We start from the raw sequence: 15,000 nt of genomic DNA, 5'->3' as shown, positions 1-15,000 counted from the left end.
ACCCTCACCATGAAGGCGGCGCCTAACAGCCAACAGCCAATCCCCTTTCAGCAACAGTAAGTACTGTAACAGTAATGTGTGTGTGTGTGTGTGTGTGTGTGTGTGTGTGTGTGTGTGTGTGTGTGTGCAGGGGCTGAACAACAAAAGTCGTGAATGTCAGGAAAATGTCAGGAAACCTTTTTCTCCACCAGCATCATGTATTGGTGTCACCTGAGCACCGTAATTAGTGATGTGGCAAATGCAATTCGGTGATAAACCGGGGCGCGAGATTCCAACCGCGGGAAAGTGGGAGATTACTGTACATACACCAGGTGGAATCATAAAGTTTCGCTCTGTTTCCAAGAAAGTACTTTATTTATCTACTTTTCCACACAATGACCTTTAAAATAGTCCCCTTGCGTAGCAATACAGCGCCTCCTAGTGTTTTTTTGCAGTGTGTGCTGGAAGTCTTTTTTTCAAAGCGTGAAGGACCTTCTGCTATTCGCATCGGATCTCCACAATGGGGTCAAAACGGTGAGCCGGATCTTCATCTTCGGGAAAATGGTGAATAGTAGAATAGTACCAGTTGCACAGCTCCAGATGTACACAGGATAATGTACATACTGATTTATGAAGTCCGGTGCTTCCTGGGACTGTGTGTGCAGCCTTGTGTTGCCACCTGTTGGTGTGTCATCAAACTAGTCTCTAAACTAGAGATGTGACCCTGTGTAGTGCTCATGTAGTGTCCAGACTTCACTCTGTGCTCACCATCTCTCTCTCTCTCTCTCTCTCTCTCTCTCTCTCTCTCTCTCTCTCTCTCTCTCTCTCTCTCTCTCTCTCTATCTCGACCTCTCTCCCTTTCTGCATCTCTCTGTCTCTCTCTCTCTTTCTCTTTGCTGCTCCCTCTTTCTGTCTCTCCCTCTCTCTGTCTCTCTGTCTTTCCCTCTCTCTGTCTCTCTGTTCCTCCCTCTCTCCATCTCTCTGTCTCTCCGTCTCTCTGTCTGTCCCTTTCTCCATCTCTCTTCCTGATGATGATGACTCAGTGGGGGAGAAGCGAGTGCATCCACATTTTACTTTTCACCTGAATGTACTCTTTGACTTCTCTCCATGACTCAGTGTCTCAGACGTTCCCGGAGCATTCCTCCTCCTCTTCCTCCTCCTTCTCCACCTCCTCCTCATTTTCCTCCTCCTCCTTCTGACGCTGATTATTGATGAGTGAGTTTTTTAAAGCAGACGTTAATGACGTGTGTGCTCTCCGAGGAGCGGGCGTTTTTTTTCCCTTAAAGCTAATTGTTACCAGATCTGCGTCCTCTAAAGCTGATTTCTCTTTCCCTTCTTTTTTTTCCTTCTCTGCTCTTACAGCAGGTCTGAATCACTCTCAGATGCTGAAGGAAACTCAGAAAGATTGGTTTAGTCTTAGAGCTGCAGTATGTAACTTTCAGGGATTTTCTGACCTCTCTGGTAGAATTGTGTTACTGCAGCTTGTGTAATATTTGATGGATTTAATTATAATTTTGTAGATATTAATAATAATAATAATAATAATAATAATAATAATAATAATAATAATAGTAAAAACATATTTTATTTTTGTCTAAAAATGGTAAATGCTTTAACCGTAAACCTTATAAACATGATATTACTGATTATTTTATTATTTATTACTTATTATTATTGTCCAAAAAGAAATGCAATTATTATTATTATTATTATTATTATTATTTATAGATTTTTCATTTCTAATAATAATAATAATGTTGTTGTGAGTTTAAAATAAAAAATAAATATAAAGAAACTTAACTGAAATGTAATGTATATAATATTCATATAGAAATAATAACAGTGACATAAAGCTAAATAACAACATAATAAAAATATCAACATGAAATATTTTTTTAAATAAAAGCACAATAAATCATTTTCAGAATCTGAATATTTTATTGATCCCAGAGGGAAATAGTTTGGTTGCAGTTGCTGACCAGAAAAAGATAAAAAAAAAAAAAAAAAAAAGATTAAAGTAAAAATATAAATAAAAATAGATATGAAGGTATATATTAAGTGAAATGTGTAGCAGCAGTGACAACAGAAAGTCAGACTACAATAATAGTTATAAAAGTTATTTATTCACATCTAACTAATTATTATTGCACTGAAATTATTGCACATCATTTCCAAAGACATAAACAATAAATAAGTGTGGCATGAAAATCTATAACTATATTTATATGATCTTTAACGTTTAACATCTATCTGGTGGAGCAGCTGTGGAACCCTCAGAAGAGTCTGTCACTGAATGTCCTCCTCAGACTGACCAGTGTTTAATGTAGTGGGTGGGAGAAGTTCTCCAAGATAGATTGTACTTTGGACAACATCCTCCTTTCAGACACTATCATCAGAGAGTCCAGTTCCTTCCCAACATCATCACTGACCTTGTGAATCAGTCTGTCTATCTATCTATCTATCTATCTATCTATCTATCTATCTATCTATCTATCTATCTATCTATCTATCTATCTATCTATCTATCTATCTGTCTATCTGTCTGTCTGTCTGTCTGTCTGTCTGTCTGTCTGTCTGTCTGTCTGTCTGTCGTATAATAAATGGAGGAGATTATTGTATATATTGATGATGAAATGTTTGAATAATAAACCTTTGAGCTCCAGGGAGAATTAAGCTGTGGGAGAGTAGAAGGTGAAGTAATGAAGCGTCTGTCACTGAGTGGTGTATTTAACCTTTAATCCCTGACCTGGGAACTATAATGTAGCAGTGTTTGGTTAGGAACTCCTAGCAGAGAGGTGTTGATGAATTCTCTGAGAGTAGCGCAGTGTGTTCTGATACACCAGCATTTCCATGGCAACATGGTTCTAATTAACAGATCGTTTTCTTCAGGGTGAGGAGAAGTTTATGTTCCTTCACTTTTAAAGCTCAGGTGCTCTGTGGGTTATCCTCCTGATCTACAGGAGTCCCAATGTGTGTGTGTGTGTGTGTGTGTGTGTGTGTGTGTGTGTCTCTTGTTCTTCTATTACACACCTGCATTTTTCATCTATCCAGGCTGGAGTTCATGTCCTCACTGTACTTTGTTTTCACTTTGAAGTGTCACTCTGATCCTCAGATCCTCGTCTCTTCATCTCACCCCTTTAATTATTCACCTCTTCTTCCAGCTGCTCCTTTATCACCGTTATCTTCCATCCACACAACAACACTGAGGGGGAGCAGGCAATATAATGTGTATGGAGGTGTGAGGTGCTCCAGGATGTTAGTGGAGATGTGGAGGTGATGAAGGTCCTGAGGTGAAGCAGAGAGCATTAGAATGGTGGAAGGTCTCACACCCAGTTGTAGATGATCACCTCATACCATGATCACTTCCAGCATTGAGGAGTTCAAGCTGTTGTTGATGTTTGCAGAGTAAAACTGACTGAAAGGATCAAAATTACCATCATTTTCATTTCATCCATCTACACTTCTGCTTCTCCGAATCTCACAAACAGATAAAGTAGTGTAGTGAATGAGAGACTGATGGACCAATGGATGGACTAATAATGAAGCTGTTGAAGTTCTACCATTTTAACTCCTGATTTTTTTTTTAGTTTTTTATTTATTTAAATGTTTTGCTTTTATCTTGTGCTTCGAGCTGTTTATAAAAATCCCACAACAGAAGTTCCTCCACACGCTAAACTCCTCCATGGAGGTCATTAGGACACGTGTACAATCACCATCTCACTCTGGATGGAACTGGAACTGGATGTTACTATGGTTACAGATGTTTATAAGCAGCACATTCATTTAGATTCAACTAACAAACACAAACTACCAACAAGTCAAGTTTATTTCTATTGCGCTTTTTACAACAGACGTCGTGTCAAAGCAGCTTTACAGAAATCCACAGTGAAGGTGAACGGTGTGTGTTTATCCCTGATGAGCAGCCGTGGCGACTGTGGTGAAGGAAAAACTCCCTTAGATGTTATGAGGAAGAAACATTGAGAGGAACCAGAAGGGGAACCCATCCCCATTTGTAACCCATCCCAACACTCTGCACTCACACCTGATCTTCCACCGATCACAATCCACTATTCACACCTGAACTTCTAGTTAATTGACATTTATCTATTTTATATATATATATATATATATATATATATATATATATATATATATATATATATATATATATATATATATATATTAAAGAGTAGTAACTAGGGTAAAAACATTTGCAGGAAGTCCCTGACTTGCGATGGAGATGCGTTAACTTGGTGATATTTTCAATTTACAATAGTGTCGTCATCTGGGACTGGGAGACTGATATTGTCAAATATGGTCAATAAAGTGGAGATGGAGCTAACCTACCCCGGAGTCTTAGAGAGCGGGGATCAGTATGGGGAAGTGTACAGTCATTTCTTAATAATGATCAACTTCACCTGCGATCTGATCTGTTGACGTGCCGAGTTTTTTTAAGGCCACAAAATCTACATGAAACATTCGTTAGTTCACTGGATGCCATTATTTCCCATTATATCCCATTATATCCCATTATTTCCCATTATATCCCATATATCCCATTATATCCCATTATTTCCCATTATATCCAATTATTTCCCATTATATCCCATTATTTCCCATTATATCCCATTATTTCCCATTATATCCAATTATTTCCCATTATATCCCATTATATCCCATTATTTCCCATTATATCCCATTATATCCCATTATTTCCCATTATATCCCATTATTTCCCATTATATCCCATTATATCCCATTATATCCCATTATATCCCATTATTTCCCATTAATCCCATTATATCCCATTATTTCCCATTATATCCCATTATTTCCCATTATATCCCATTATATCCCATTATTTCCCATTATATCCCATTATTTCCCATTATATCCCATTATATCCCATTATATCCCATTATTTCCCATTATATCCCATTATATCCCATTATTTCCCATTATATCCCATTATATCCCATTATTTCCCATTATATCCCATTATATCCCATTATTTCCCATTATATCCCATTATATCCCATTATTTCACATTATATCCCATTATTTCCCATTATATCCCATTATATCCCATTATATCCCATTATTTCCCATTATATCCCATTATTTCCCATTATATCCCATTATATCCCATTATTTCCCATTATTTCCCATTATATCCCATTATTTCACATTATATCCCATTATATCACATTAGTGTTTATTTATTTATTATGTATTATAAACCTGTTGTCTAGACCACAGATGCCCAAGCTAAAACCCATATATATATATATTTATATTTATTTATATTTATTTTTATTAGAAGAGAAAGAAAATGGAAAAAAATGCCATTTGGAGCAGCCTCATGTCTCTCATTAGACCTGACTGAAGAAGTTCCATTAGAATTTAAACACTGTAGTGAACATTGGATTATTTTTGACTCTTCTGATCTAAATCACAAACTGAGCTGTGACTGGGATGTGAATCAGAACCGTTTGGTAGTCAGATATTATTTCAATTGAATTTAGCTTTCTGTAAAATTTTGTTTTACTTTATTTATTTGTTTATGTTTTTATTTTTAACATTTTTATTCTATTTTAATTTAGTATTTTTTCTCCTATTTCTTTTCTTTTCTTTTCCTCTGTTCTCCAAGACCCACGGTTTTTGATGTTAGTTATTCCCCCTTCCTCTTCTTACCAAATTATTTATTTATTCTTTTTTTTCCATTATTTATTTATTTGTCCATGTTTATCCAAAAAAATCTCATTTCCAGAAAAAACCTCTCAAAAACATTTCCCACAGACGCGTCTGGTTTCTCCTGCTGTTTGATGTGAAAGATCGCTGCGTCTGAGGAATGTTTGTGATTCTTTTCTTTTTGTTGTTGTTGTTGTTCTTGTCATCGTTTCTGATGCTCTCAGCCAATCAAAACGCATGGTGGCGCTGTGTTTGTGGAGAGTCTGGAGAAATGCGGTTTTACTAAATATAAAAACGCCCAAGGAAGTCCATGACTCGCTGATCTCCATGTAACACACACACACACACACACACACACACACACACACACACACACACACACAGATGTAAATACACTCCGGGTTCCCAGAGTCTTATCTTAAAAATGCCCGTCTAGTTCTTGTGTCTCTATGTATCTGTTTACATGGAGATCAGAGGTCACGGTTAGTAGACCACCACTGAGACTTGTCTGTCGACTCATAAACATCTACATTATACACTCGAAACTATGTGCACCCCTGACCATCTCACCCATATAAGGTTCTTCTCCAAACTGTTCTTTAGAAGCACTCAAAATTTCCCCAAACTTGTTCCTGCTACAGCATGATGCTGGAAATCCTGAGCTCCATGAAGTCATGGCTGTTGGTGTGAAGATTGGAGTGAAAGAACTCAAGCTTCCCGTAAAGAGCCCTGACCTCCTCAACCCCAGTGAAAGATCTTTGGGAAGAACTCAAACTGGAGACTTCTTCTCTTATCTAATATCATTGTCTGATCTCACCAGGAGCTCAAATTATCAAAGTTTTAGTGTAAAACCTTTCAAAGATATCAAGCCTGTAAATGAAAATGGGAACATCAGACCTTCAGAACGTTCCTTTATGTTGGTGGTACATTTCTGTTTATTCCATGTGGATCAGCCATCCAAGGAATTTGATGGACATCATCTCCCTGTCTTACAGGTGTGACATTAAAGTCTACCAGGTGAAGTATCTCCTCCTCATGCATTTTATTTATGTTCTACAACACCAGCATCTCATTTTTTAATGGTCTGTGTGTGGTGATCATCTCTGTGATTCCTTCTCATTAACCTCATGTTCTTTAAAACAGATGATTCTCACCATTGCTGATGTTTACCTGGAGTTCACAAAACCAAAATTACATATGATATGAGACCATGCCCCAGAATCTAGTGGAAAGTCTGCATAGAAGAGTGGCAGAGGCCATTATACAGCTGGAACCAGTGGGAGGAATACATCTGAAATGAAACATTGGGACAGTCAGGGTTTGATGGTCAGGGGTGCACATACTTTTGAAAATATATAGAGAATGTTATACATGTTTTTTTTACTTTAGATCAGTGTGTTTTTGGTGGTCCTGCGGCAGCCATTTTGGATTTTTTTTGGGTAGTAAACTGAATGTTTGTGTACATTTAAACAAAATGGCTGCCACAGTACCAGAAAAGATCTGATTCTGGATCTCTTTGATCGGATTCTGACTGGGATTTAACAATATCTCTCTATATATATACACAACATTTATCCCGTGAATCTTCAGGTGCCAGGTATATCTGCATATAAATGGAGATAATCTCCTCCCTATTCTACTGGATACTGAACAATTTATGAATTATTATTTCTGAATAAAATAATAAATTATTATTGAAATCTCTGCATCCGATCACGTTTCCATGTCTGATCTCGGGGGTTGAGTTTCTACTACATCACTTACAGAAGATTCTTCCTCCAAACGCTGAGCTGTGTTATGATTTTAGCTTCCTGAGGCGACTAAAACGCTAACACACGCCAGAACACTTAACCTTTACACACACACACACACACACACACACACACACACACACACACACACACACACACACACACACACACACACACACACACACACAGATACACTCATCCTCTCTTTCCTTGGTTCCGACAGAATGCTTTCAATCCCAAGCCAAGTTAGATGCTGTTATACACACAGCTGAGAGAACAGGACACACACACACACACACACACACACACACACACACACACACACACGTTTATACGCACAGTTTCAGATTCATATCAGGTTCCAGAGGCCACACTTTCTGACTGCCAGACTTTAAAGTGCTGCTGAAAACAAAGTCTGTGTTTCAGAACATATTGTTATGACTGTGTGTGTGTGAGTGTGTGTGTGTGTGTGTGTGTATATGTGTGTGTGTGTGTGTGTGTGTGTGTGGTTGGGGGGGGATGTATGTGTGTGTATGTGTTGTGTGTGTCTGTTTGTTTGTGTATATATGTGTATTTGTATGTGGTTGTATATGTGTGTATGTGCATGTATGTGTTTGTTTGAATATGTGTGTGTGTATATATATATATACACTGCCGATCAAAATTAGAGAACAATTTATAAACAATTGAACAATTCTGAAATAATGTGATCTTCACTGCTCAGCAGTTGAAGGAGTTTTTGTCGTGTCTATATCATGCTACCAGAACACCTCCACAAAATAACTAAGGCATTTAAAAAAAACATTATTTTCCAGAAAACACACTGATCAAAATTAGAGAACACTTTCAGATTCCTCCCAGTTACTGGTGTTAATCTGGTACCTGGTGCTAATTTCCTTGATTATCTGGCAACCCCTATTTAACTGGCAGCCTAACTTCCAGTTTCACCGACTCTGCAAGATGGTGCGCCGTTCTAAAGTGAGTGAACGCCTCCGGCAGCAGGTTGTCCAGATGAAGGCCAAAGGGACGACCCTATCAGCCATAGCAAGACAAGCTGGTCGTTCCAAATCTGTGATTTCAAGAATATTGAATCTTTACATCATCACAAACTCATTCAAGTCCACCAAGAAGGCTGGTCGTCCACGGAAGACAAATACAAGAGAGGACAGGATCCTGCGGAGGATCTCAATGGGCAATCGTTTCCACACTGCAGCTGGAATTGCTCACCAGTTCAGCGCTGAACAGGGTAAGGATCTGTCTCGTCATACAGTGTCTCGACGTTTAAGAGCATTTGGACTGAAAGCCACTCTGCAGTGACCAAACCTCTCATTAGCAGAAAGAATCAAAAGGCTAGACTAAGCTTTGCTGAGGAGCATGTTGTGTGGACAGAGGAGAACTGGTCCAAAGTTCACTTCAGTGATGAAAGCAAGTTTAATTTATTTGGGTCCGATGGGAAACATTATGTTCGGCGACAAACTGGAGAAAGACTGAACCCAAAGTGTGTAAAGAAGTCAGTGAAAAGTAGAGGAGGAAGTGTGATGGTTTGGGGCATGTTTTCTGCAGCAGGAGTTGGGCCTCTTATACAGCTACATGGCAGAGTGAATGCAAATGTTTATCAGAACCTTCTTTAACAACATATGGTTCCTTCCCTGCGTTCATCACCCAATCAGCCCGCAGTGTTCATACAGGACAACGCTCCATGTCACACAGCAAAACGGGTAAAGCAGTTCCTTAAAACTGAAAACATTGAAATAATGCCATGACCTGCCCAGAGTCCTGATCTCAACCCAATAGAGAACCTCTGGAAAATCCTTGGTGACAAAGTTATGGACAAGAAACCCACTACAGTCACCCAACTGTGGAGGAGACTGGAAGAAGAGTGGACCAAAATCACACTAGAGCAGTGTGAGAGACTGGTGCTGTCCTGTGGCTGCAGATGTGCTGAAGTCATTCAGAGCAGAGGCCTGGACACTTCCTACTAATTACTGACTGTTGTAACCTTCAGAACATGTTGTTGTAATCTTTTTCCATGCTACAGTCATTGTTGTTCTCTAATTTTGATCAGTGTGTTTTCTGCAACATAATGTTTTTTTTGGAAATGTATTAGTTATTTTGTGGAGGTGTTCTGGTAGCATGGTATAGACACGACAAAAACTCCCTCAACTGTTGAGCAGTGAAGATCACATTATTTCAGAATTGTTCAATTGTTTATAAATTGTTCTCTAATTTTGATCGCCTGTGTGTGTGTGTGTGTGTGTGTGTGTGTGTGTGTGTGTGTGTGTGTGTGTGTGTGTGTGTGTGCGTGTGTCTGTGGGTATGTGTTTGTGTATAGGTGTATAGTTTAAGCATAAAAAGGAATAGAATTAAGGATAAAAAGAATAAAGTAGATAAATATAAAGTATAAATTATGGAATAAATATGAAAATATATGTATATACATGAATCAGTGGGGCAGATATTGGAAGTACAAATTATAGTGATTTAGTGATTGTCCTTAAAGTGTCCATGTGCAGTGTGATGTGGTATAAAGTGTCCATGTGCGGTGTGGTGTGGTATAAAGTGTCCATGTGCAGTGTGGTGTGGTATAAAGTGTCCATGTGCAGTGTGGTGTGGTATAAAGTGTCCATGTACAATGTGGTGTGGTATAATGTGTCACTGTGCAGTGTGATGTGGTATAAAGTGTCCATGTGCAGTGTGATGTGGTATAAAGTGTCCATGTGCAGTGTGATGTGGTATAAAGTGTCCATGTGCAGTGTGATGTGGTATAAAGTGACACTGTGCAGTGTGGTGTGGTATAAAGTGTCCATGTGCAGTGTGGTGTGGTATAAAGTGACACTGTGCAGTGTGGTGTGGTATAAAGTGACACTGTGCAGTGTGGTGTGGTATAAAGTGTCCATGTGCAGTGTGGTGTGGTATAAAGTGTCCATGTGCAGTGTGGTGTGGTATAAAGTGACACTGTGCAGTGTGGTGTGGTATTAAGTGACACTGTGCAGTGTGGTGTGGTATAAAGTGACACTGTGCAGTGTGGTGTGGTATAAAGTGACACTGTGCAGTGTGGTGTGGTATAAAGTGACACTGTGCAGTGTGGTGTGGTATAAAGTGTCCATGTGCAGTGTGGTGTGGTATAAAGTGACACTGTGCAGTGTGGTGTGGTATAAAGTGACACTGTGCAGTGTGGTGTGGTATAAAGTGACACTGTGCAGTGTGGTGTGGTATAAAGTGACACTGTGCAGTGTGGTGTGGTATAAAGTGACACTGTGCAGTGTGGTGTGGTATAAAGTGACACTGTGCAGTCCAGAGTTAAAGTGTCATAGTGCAAAAAAATGTGCAGAAAAGGTGTGATGATGGAGAGAGAGGTCCAGTTCTAGGTCCTGGGTGTTTCCTGGTTAAAACTCTGAATGGCCTGTGAGAAAAAACTCCTCCTCGTTCTCTCTGTGTTCTCTGTCAATGAGCAGAAGCGTTTTCCTGAACTTAACAAAGAGAAGAGTCCATTGTTGGTATGTCTGAGTGAGCTCACTGTGAGCTGTTGATGTCCTGCAGGTCAGGGAGCTCGGTGTGGATGGTATATTTAGCTGAACGCACCACCCTCTGGAGGGCTCGCCTGTCCTGCATGGTGCTGTTCCCGAACCAGGAAGTAATGCTACCCGTCAGAACGCTCTCAATGGTGCAGGTGTAAAAGGTCTTTAGCACCTGAGAGCGTCTCGGATGGTACACATGCTGCCGGGCTTCTTCACCAGGTTGTTGATGTGGCAGGACCAAGACAGGTCCTATGTGATGTGAACACCTAGGTACCGGAAACTGTCTACTCTCTCCACTGGGGTCCCGTTGATGTTTAGCGGTTGGTATGACCGCTCCTGCTTTGTGCTGAAGTCTACGGTCAACTTATTAGTCTTACTGATGTTCAGGAGAAGATTGTTCTCTCCAGCTTTTTAACCCTTTGTATGTAGGCCGTCTCGTCATTGTTGGAGATCAGGCCCACCACAACAGTGTTGGAAGTGGCCACACAGTCATATGTGTACAGTTAGTACAGCAGGGGGCTCAGAACACAACCCTGGGGAGCTCCAGAGCGTGGATGAGATGTGTTTGCCCATCCGTACGGCTTGTGGTCTGTCTGTCAGTAAGTTGGAGATCTATTGACACAGCGGCAGGCTGAGTCCCAGGACCTCCAACTAGAGGTAAGCGTTGAGGGAATTATTGTGTTGAACGCTAAACTGTAGTCCACAAACAGCATCTTTGTATAATTCCATTTTCTGTAGTCCGGGTGTGTATGTCTGTGTGTTTGTGCATGTATTTATGTGTTTGTGTGTGTATGTATATGTTTGTGTATGTGTGTGTGTGCGTGTATGTGTGTGTACTTGTGTGTGTATATGTGTATGTGTGTATATATGTGTGTACTGTAGGTCTGTGTTTGTGTATGTGTTTGTGTATTTACTGTATGTAGGTGTTTGTGTATATGGGTGTGTGTGTGTGTGTGTCTATGTTTGTTTGTGTGTATGTACGAATGTATGTTTGTGTGTGTGTGTGTGTTTGTGTACTTGTGTGTTTTTGTGTATGTGTGTATATGTGTGTTTTTGTAAGTGAATATGGGTATGTACTGTATGTATGTGTTTGTTTATATGTGTGGGTGTATGTGTGTGTATTTGTGTGTGTCTGTGTTTGTGTATGTGTGTATGTGTATATTTGTGCGTATATATGTGTGTGTGTGTGTGTGTGTGTGTGTGTGTGTGTTTGTATTTGTGTGTATGTGTGTGTTTGTGTATGTGTTTGTTTGTGTATGTGTGTATTTGTGTATATATGTTTTTGCATGTATGAATGTGTGTGTAAATGTGTGTGCTTGTATATATATATATGTGTGTGTGTGTTTGTATATGTGTGTGTGTGTGTGTGTGTGTGTGTGTGTGTGTGTGTATGTGTTTGTGTGTGTTTGAAATTGTAAAAAATAGTTACTCTATAGTGTACCCCTTCAGTTCCAACTGTACACAGCTAAAAGAACCACAGATCACACTTCTGAAGAAGGAAAGTGTGAGTGTGTGTGTGTGTGTTTGAGTGTGTTTGTGTATGTCAGGATTAATTTTCTCCACCACACACTGCTACGTGTTCACACCTGTAAACTTTCCATAAAGCCTCAGGGCAGGAAGTGAGGAAGAAAACACATATGCATAAATCAAAATTATTAATCTGTGTGTGTGTGTGTGTGTGTGTGTGTGTGTGTGTGTGTGTGTGTGTTTGTGTGTTTGTGTGTTTGTGTGTTCCTCTCCATAGTGTACAGCATCCTGTCTCCATAAACATGCAACATGGAAAAAGCCAGAAGTTTGTGATCAAGCCGAAGTTTTATCCCCCACACAACACACACACTCAGGTGCATGGGGTAGGATACACACCTGAGCGCAGCATCCCTTTGAGCACTGGACACCACCCGCTACACGGTCAGTACTCCACCCATATACCACACATACACCACCCACTACCACCCATATACCACACATACACCAGCCGCTACACGGTCAGTACTCCACCCATATACCACGCATACACCACCCGCTACTACCCATATACCACACATACACCAGCCGCAACACGGTCAGTAATCCACCAATATACCACCCATACACCACCCGCTACCACCCATATACCACACATACACCAGCCGCAACACGGTCAGTAATCCACCCATATACCACCCATACACCACCCGCTACCACCCATATACCACACATACACCAGCCGCTACACGGTCAGTAATCCACCCATATACCACCCATACACCACCCGCTACCACCCATATACCACACATACACCAGTCGCAACACGGTCAGTACTCCACCCATATACCACCCATACACCACCCGCTACCACCCATATACCACACATACACCAGCCGCTACACGGTCAGTAATCCACCCATATACCACCCATACACCACCCGCTACCACCCATATACCACACATACACCAGTCGCAACACGGTCAGTACTCCACCCATATACCACCCATACACCACCCGCTACCACCCATATACCACACATACACCAGTCGCAACACGGTCAGTACTCCACCCATATACCACCCATACACCACCCGCTACCACCCATATACCACACATACACCAGCCGCTACACGGTCAGTAATCCACCCATATACCACCCATACACCACCCGCTACCACCCATATACCACACATACACCAGTCGCAACACGGTCAGTACTCCACCCATATACCACACATACACCAGCCGCTACACGATTAGTACGCCACCCATATACCACACATACACCACCCGCTACCACCCATATACCACACATACACCAGCCGCTACACGGTCAGTACTCCACCCATATACCACCCATACACCACCCGCTACCACCCTTATACCACACATACACCAGAGGCTACACGGTCAGTACTCCACCCATATACCACACATACACCAGCCACTACACGATTAGTACGCCACCCATATACCACACATACACCACCCGTTACCACCCATATACCACACATACACCAGAGGCTACACGGTCAGTACTCCACCCATATACCACACATACACCAGCCGCTACACGATTAGTACGCCACCCATATACCACCCATACACCACCCGCTACCACCCATATACCACACATACACCAGCCGCAACACGGTCAGTACTCCACCCATATACCACCCATACACCACCCGCTACCACCCATATACCACACATACACCAGCCGCAACACGGTCAGTAATCCACCCATATACCACCCATACACCACCCGCTACCACCCATATACCACACATACACCACCCGCTACCACCCATATACCACACATACACCTGCCGCAACACGGTCAGTAATCCACCCATATACCACCCATACACCACCCGCTACCACCCTTATACCACACATACACCACCCGCTACACGGTCAGTACTCCACCCATATACCACACATACACCACCCACTACACGGTCAGTACTCCACCCATATACCACCCATACACCACCCGCTACACGGTCAGTACTCCACCCATATACCACACATACACCAGCCGCTACACGATTAGTACTCCACCCATATACCACACATACACCAGCCGCTACCACCCATATACCACACATACACCAGCCGCAACACGGTCAGTAATTCACCCATATACCACCCATACACCACCCGCTACCACCCTTATACCACACATACACCACCCGCTACACGGTCAGTACTCCACCCATATACCACACATACACCACCTGCTACACGGTCAGTACTCCACCCATATACCACACATACACCAGCCGCTACACGATTAGTACTCCACCCATATACCACCCATACACCACCCGCTACCACCCATATACCACACATACACCAGCCGCAACACGGTCAGTAATCCACCCATATACCACCCATACACCACCCGCTACCACCCATATACCACACATACACCAGCCGCTACACGGTCAGTAATCCACCCATATACCACCCATACACCACCCGCTACCACCCATATACCACACATACACCAGTCGCAACACGGTCAGTACTCCACCCTTATACCACCCATACACCACCCGCTACCACCCATATACCACACATACACCAG

At 41.5% G+C, this 15,000-nt stretch overlaps 1 protein-coding gene and 1 long non-coding RNA gene across 2 annotated transcripts in view; one reads left to right on the top strand and one right to left on the bottom strand.

Moving 5' to 3' along the window:
• ltbp1 (latent transforming growth factor beta binding protein 1) overlaps positions 1-15,000 on the top strand; it is an 86,672-nt gene that overhangs the window by 14,864 nt on the left and 56,808 nt on the right. Inside the window, exons 3-4 of the mRNA XM_083545463.1 lie at positions 1-56; positions 12,684-12,847. The exon at positions 1-56 is cut by the window's left edge and continues 245 nt beyond it. Coding sequence (XP_083401589.1) covers positions 1-56; positions 12,684-12,847 — 220 coding nt within the window. The remainder of the gene's footprint in view (positions 57-12,683; positions 12,848-15,000) is intronic.
• Positions 5,597-7,715, bottom strand: LOC310727957. The gene is made up of 2 exons (XR_014534131.1): positions 7,555-7,715; positions 5,597-7,522 (listed from the first exon to the last, which is right to left on the bottom strand). It is a non-coding gene; the product is annotated as an uncharacterized lncRNA (long non-coding RNA).

The sequence above is a fragment of the Silurus aristotelis genome, assembly GCF_946808225.1.
Source record: "Silurus aristotelis genome assembly, chromosome: 6".
Classification (NCBI taxonomy): Eukaryota; Metazoa; Chordata; class Actinopteri; order Siluriformes; family Siluridae; genus Silurus; species Silurus aristotelis.
The sequence above is the reverse complement of the archived record's forward strand: the minus strand, read 5'-3'. Positions and strand labels throughout refer to the sequence as shown.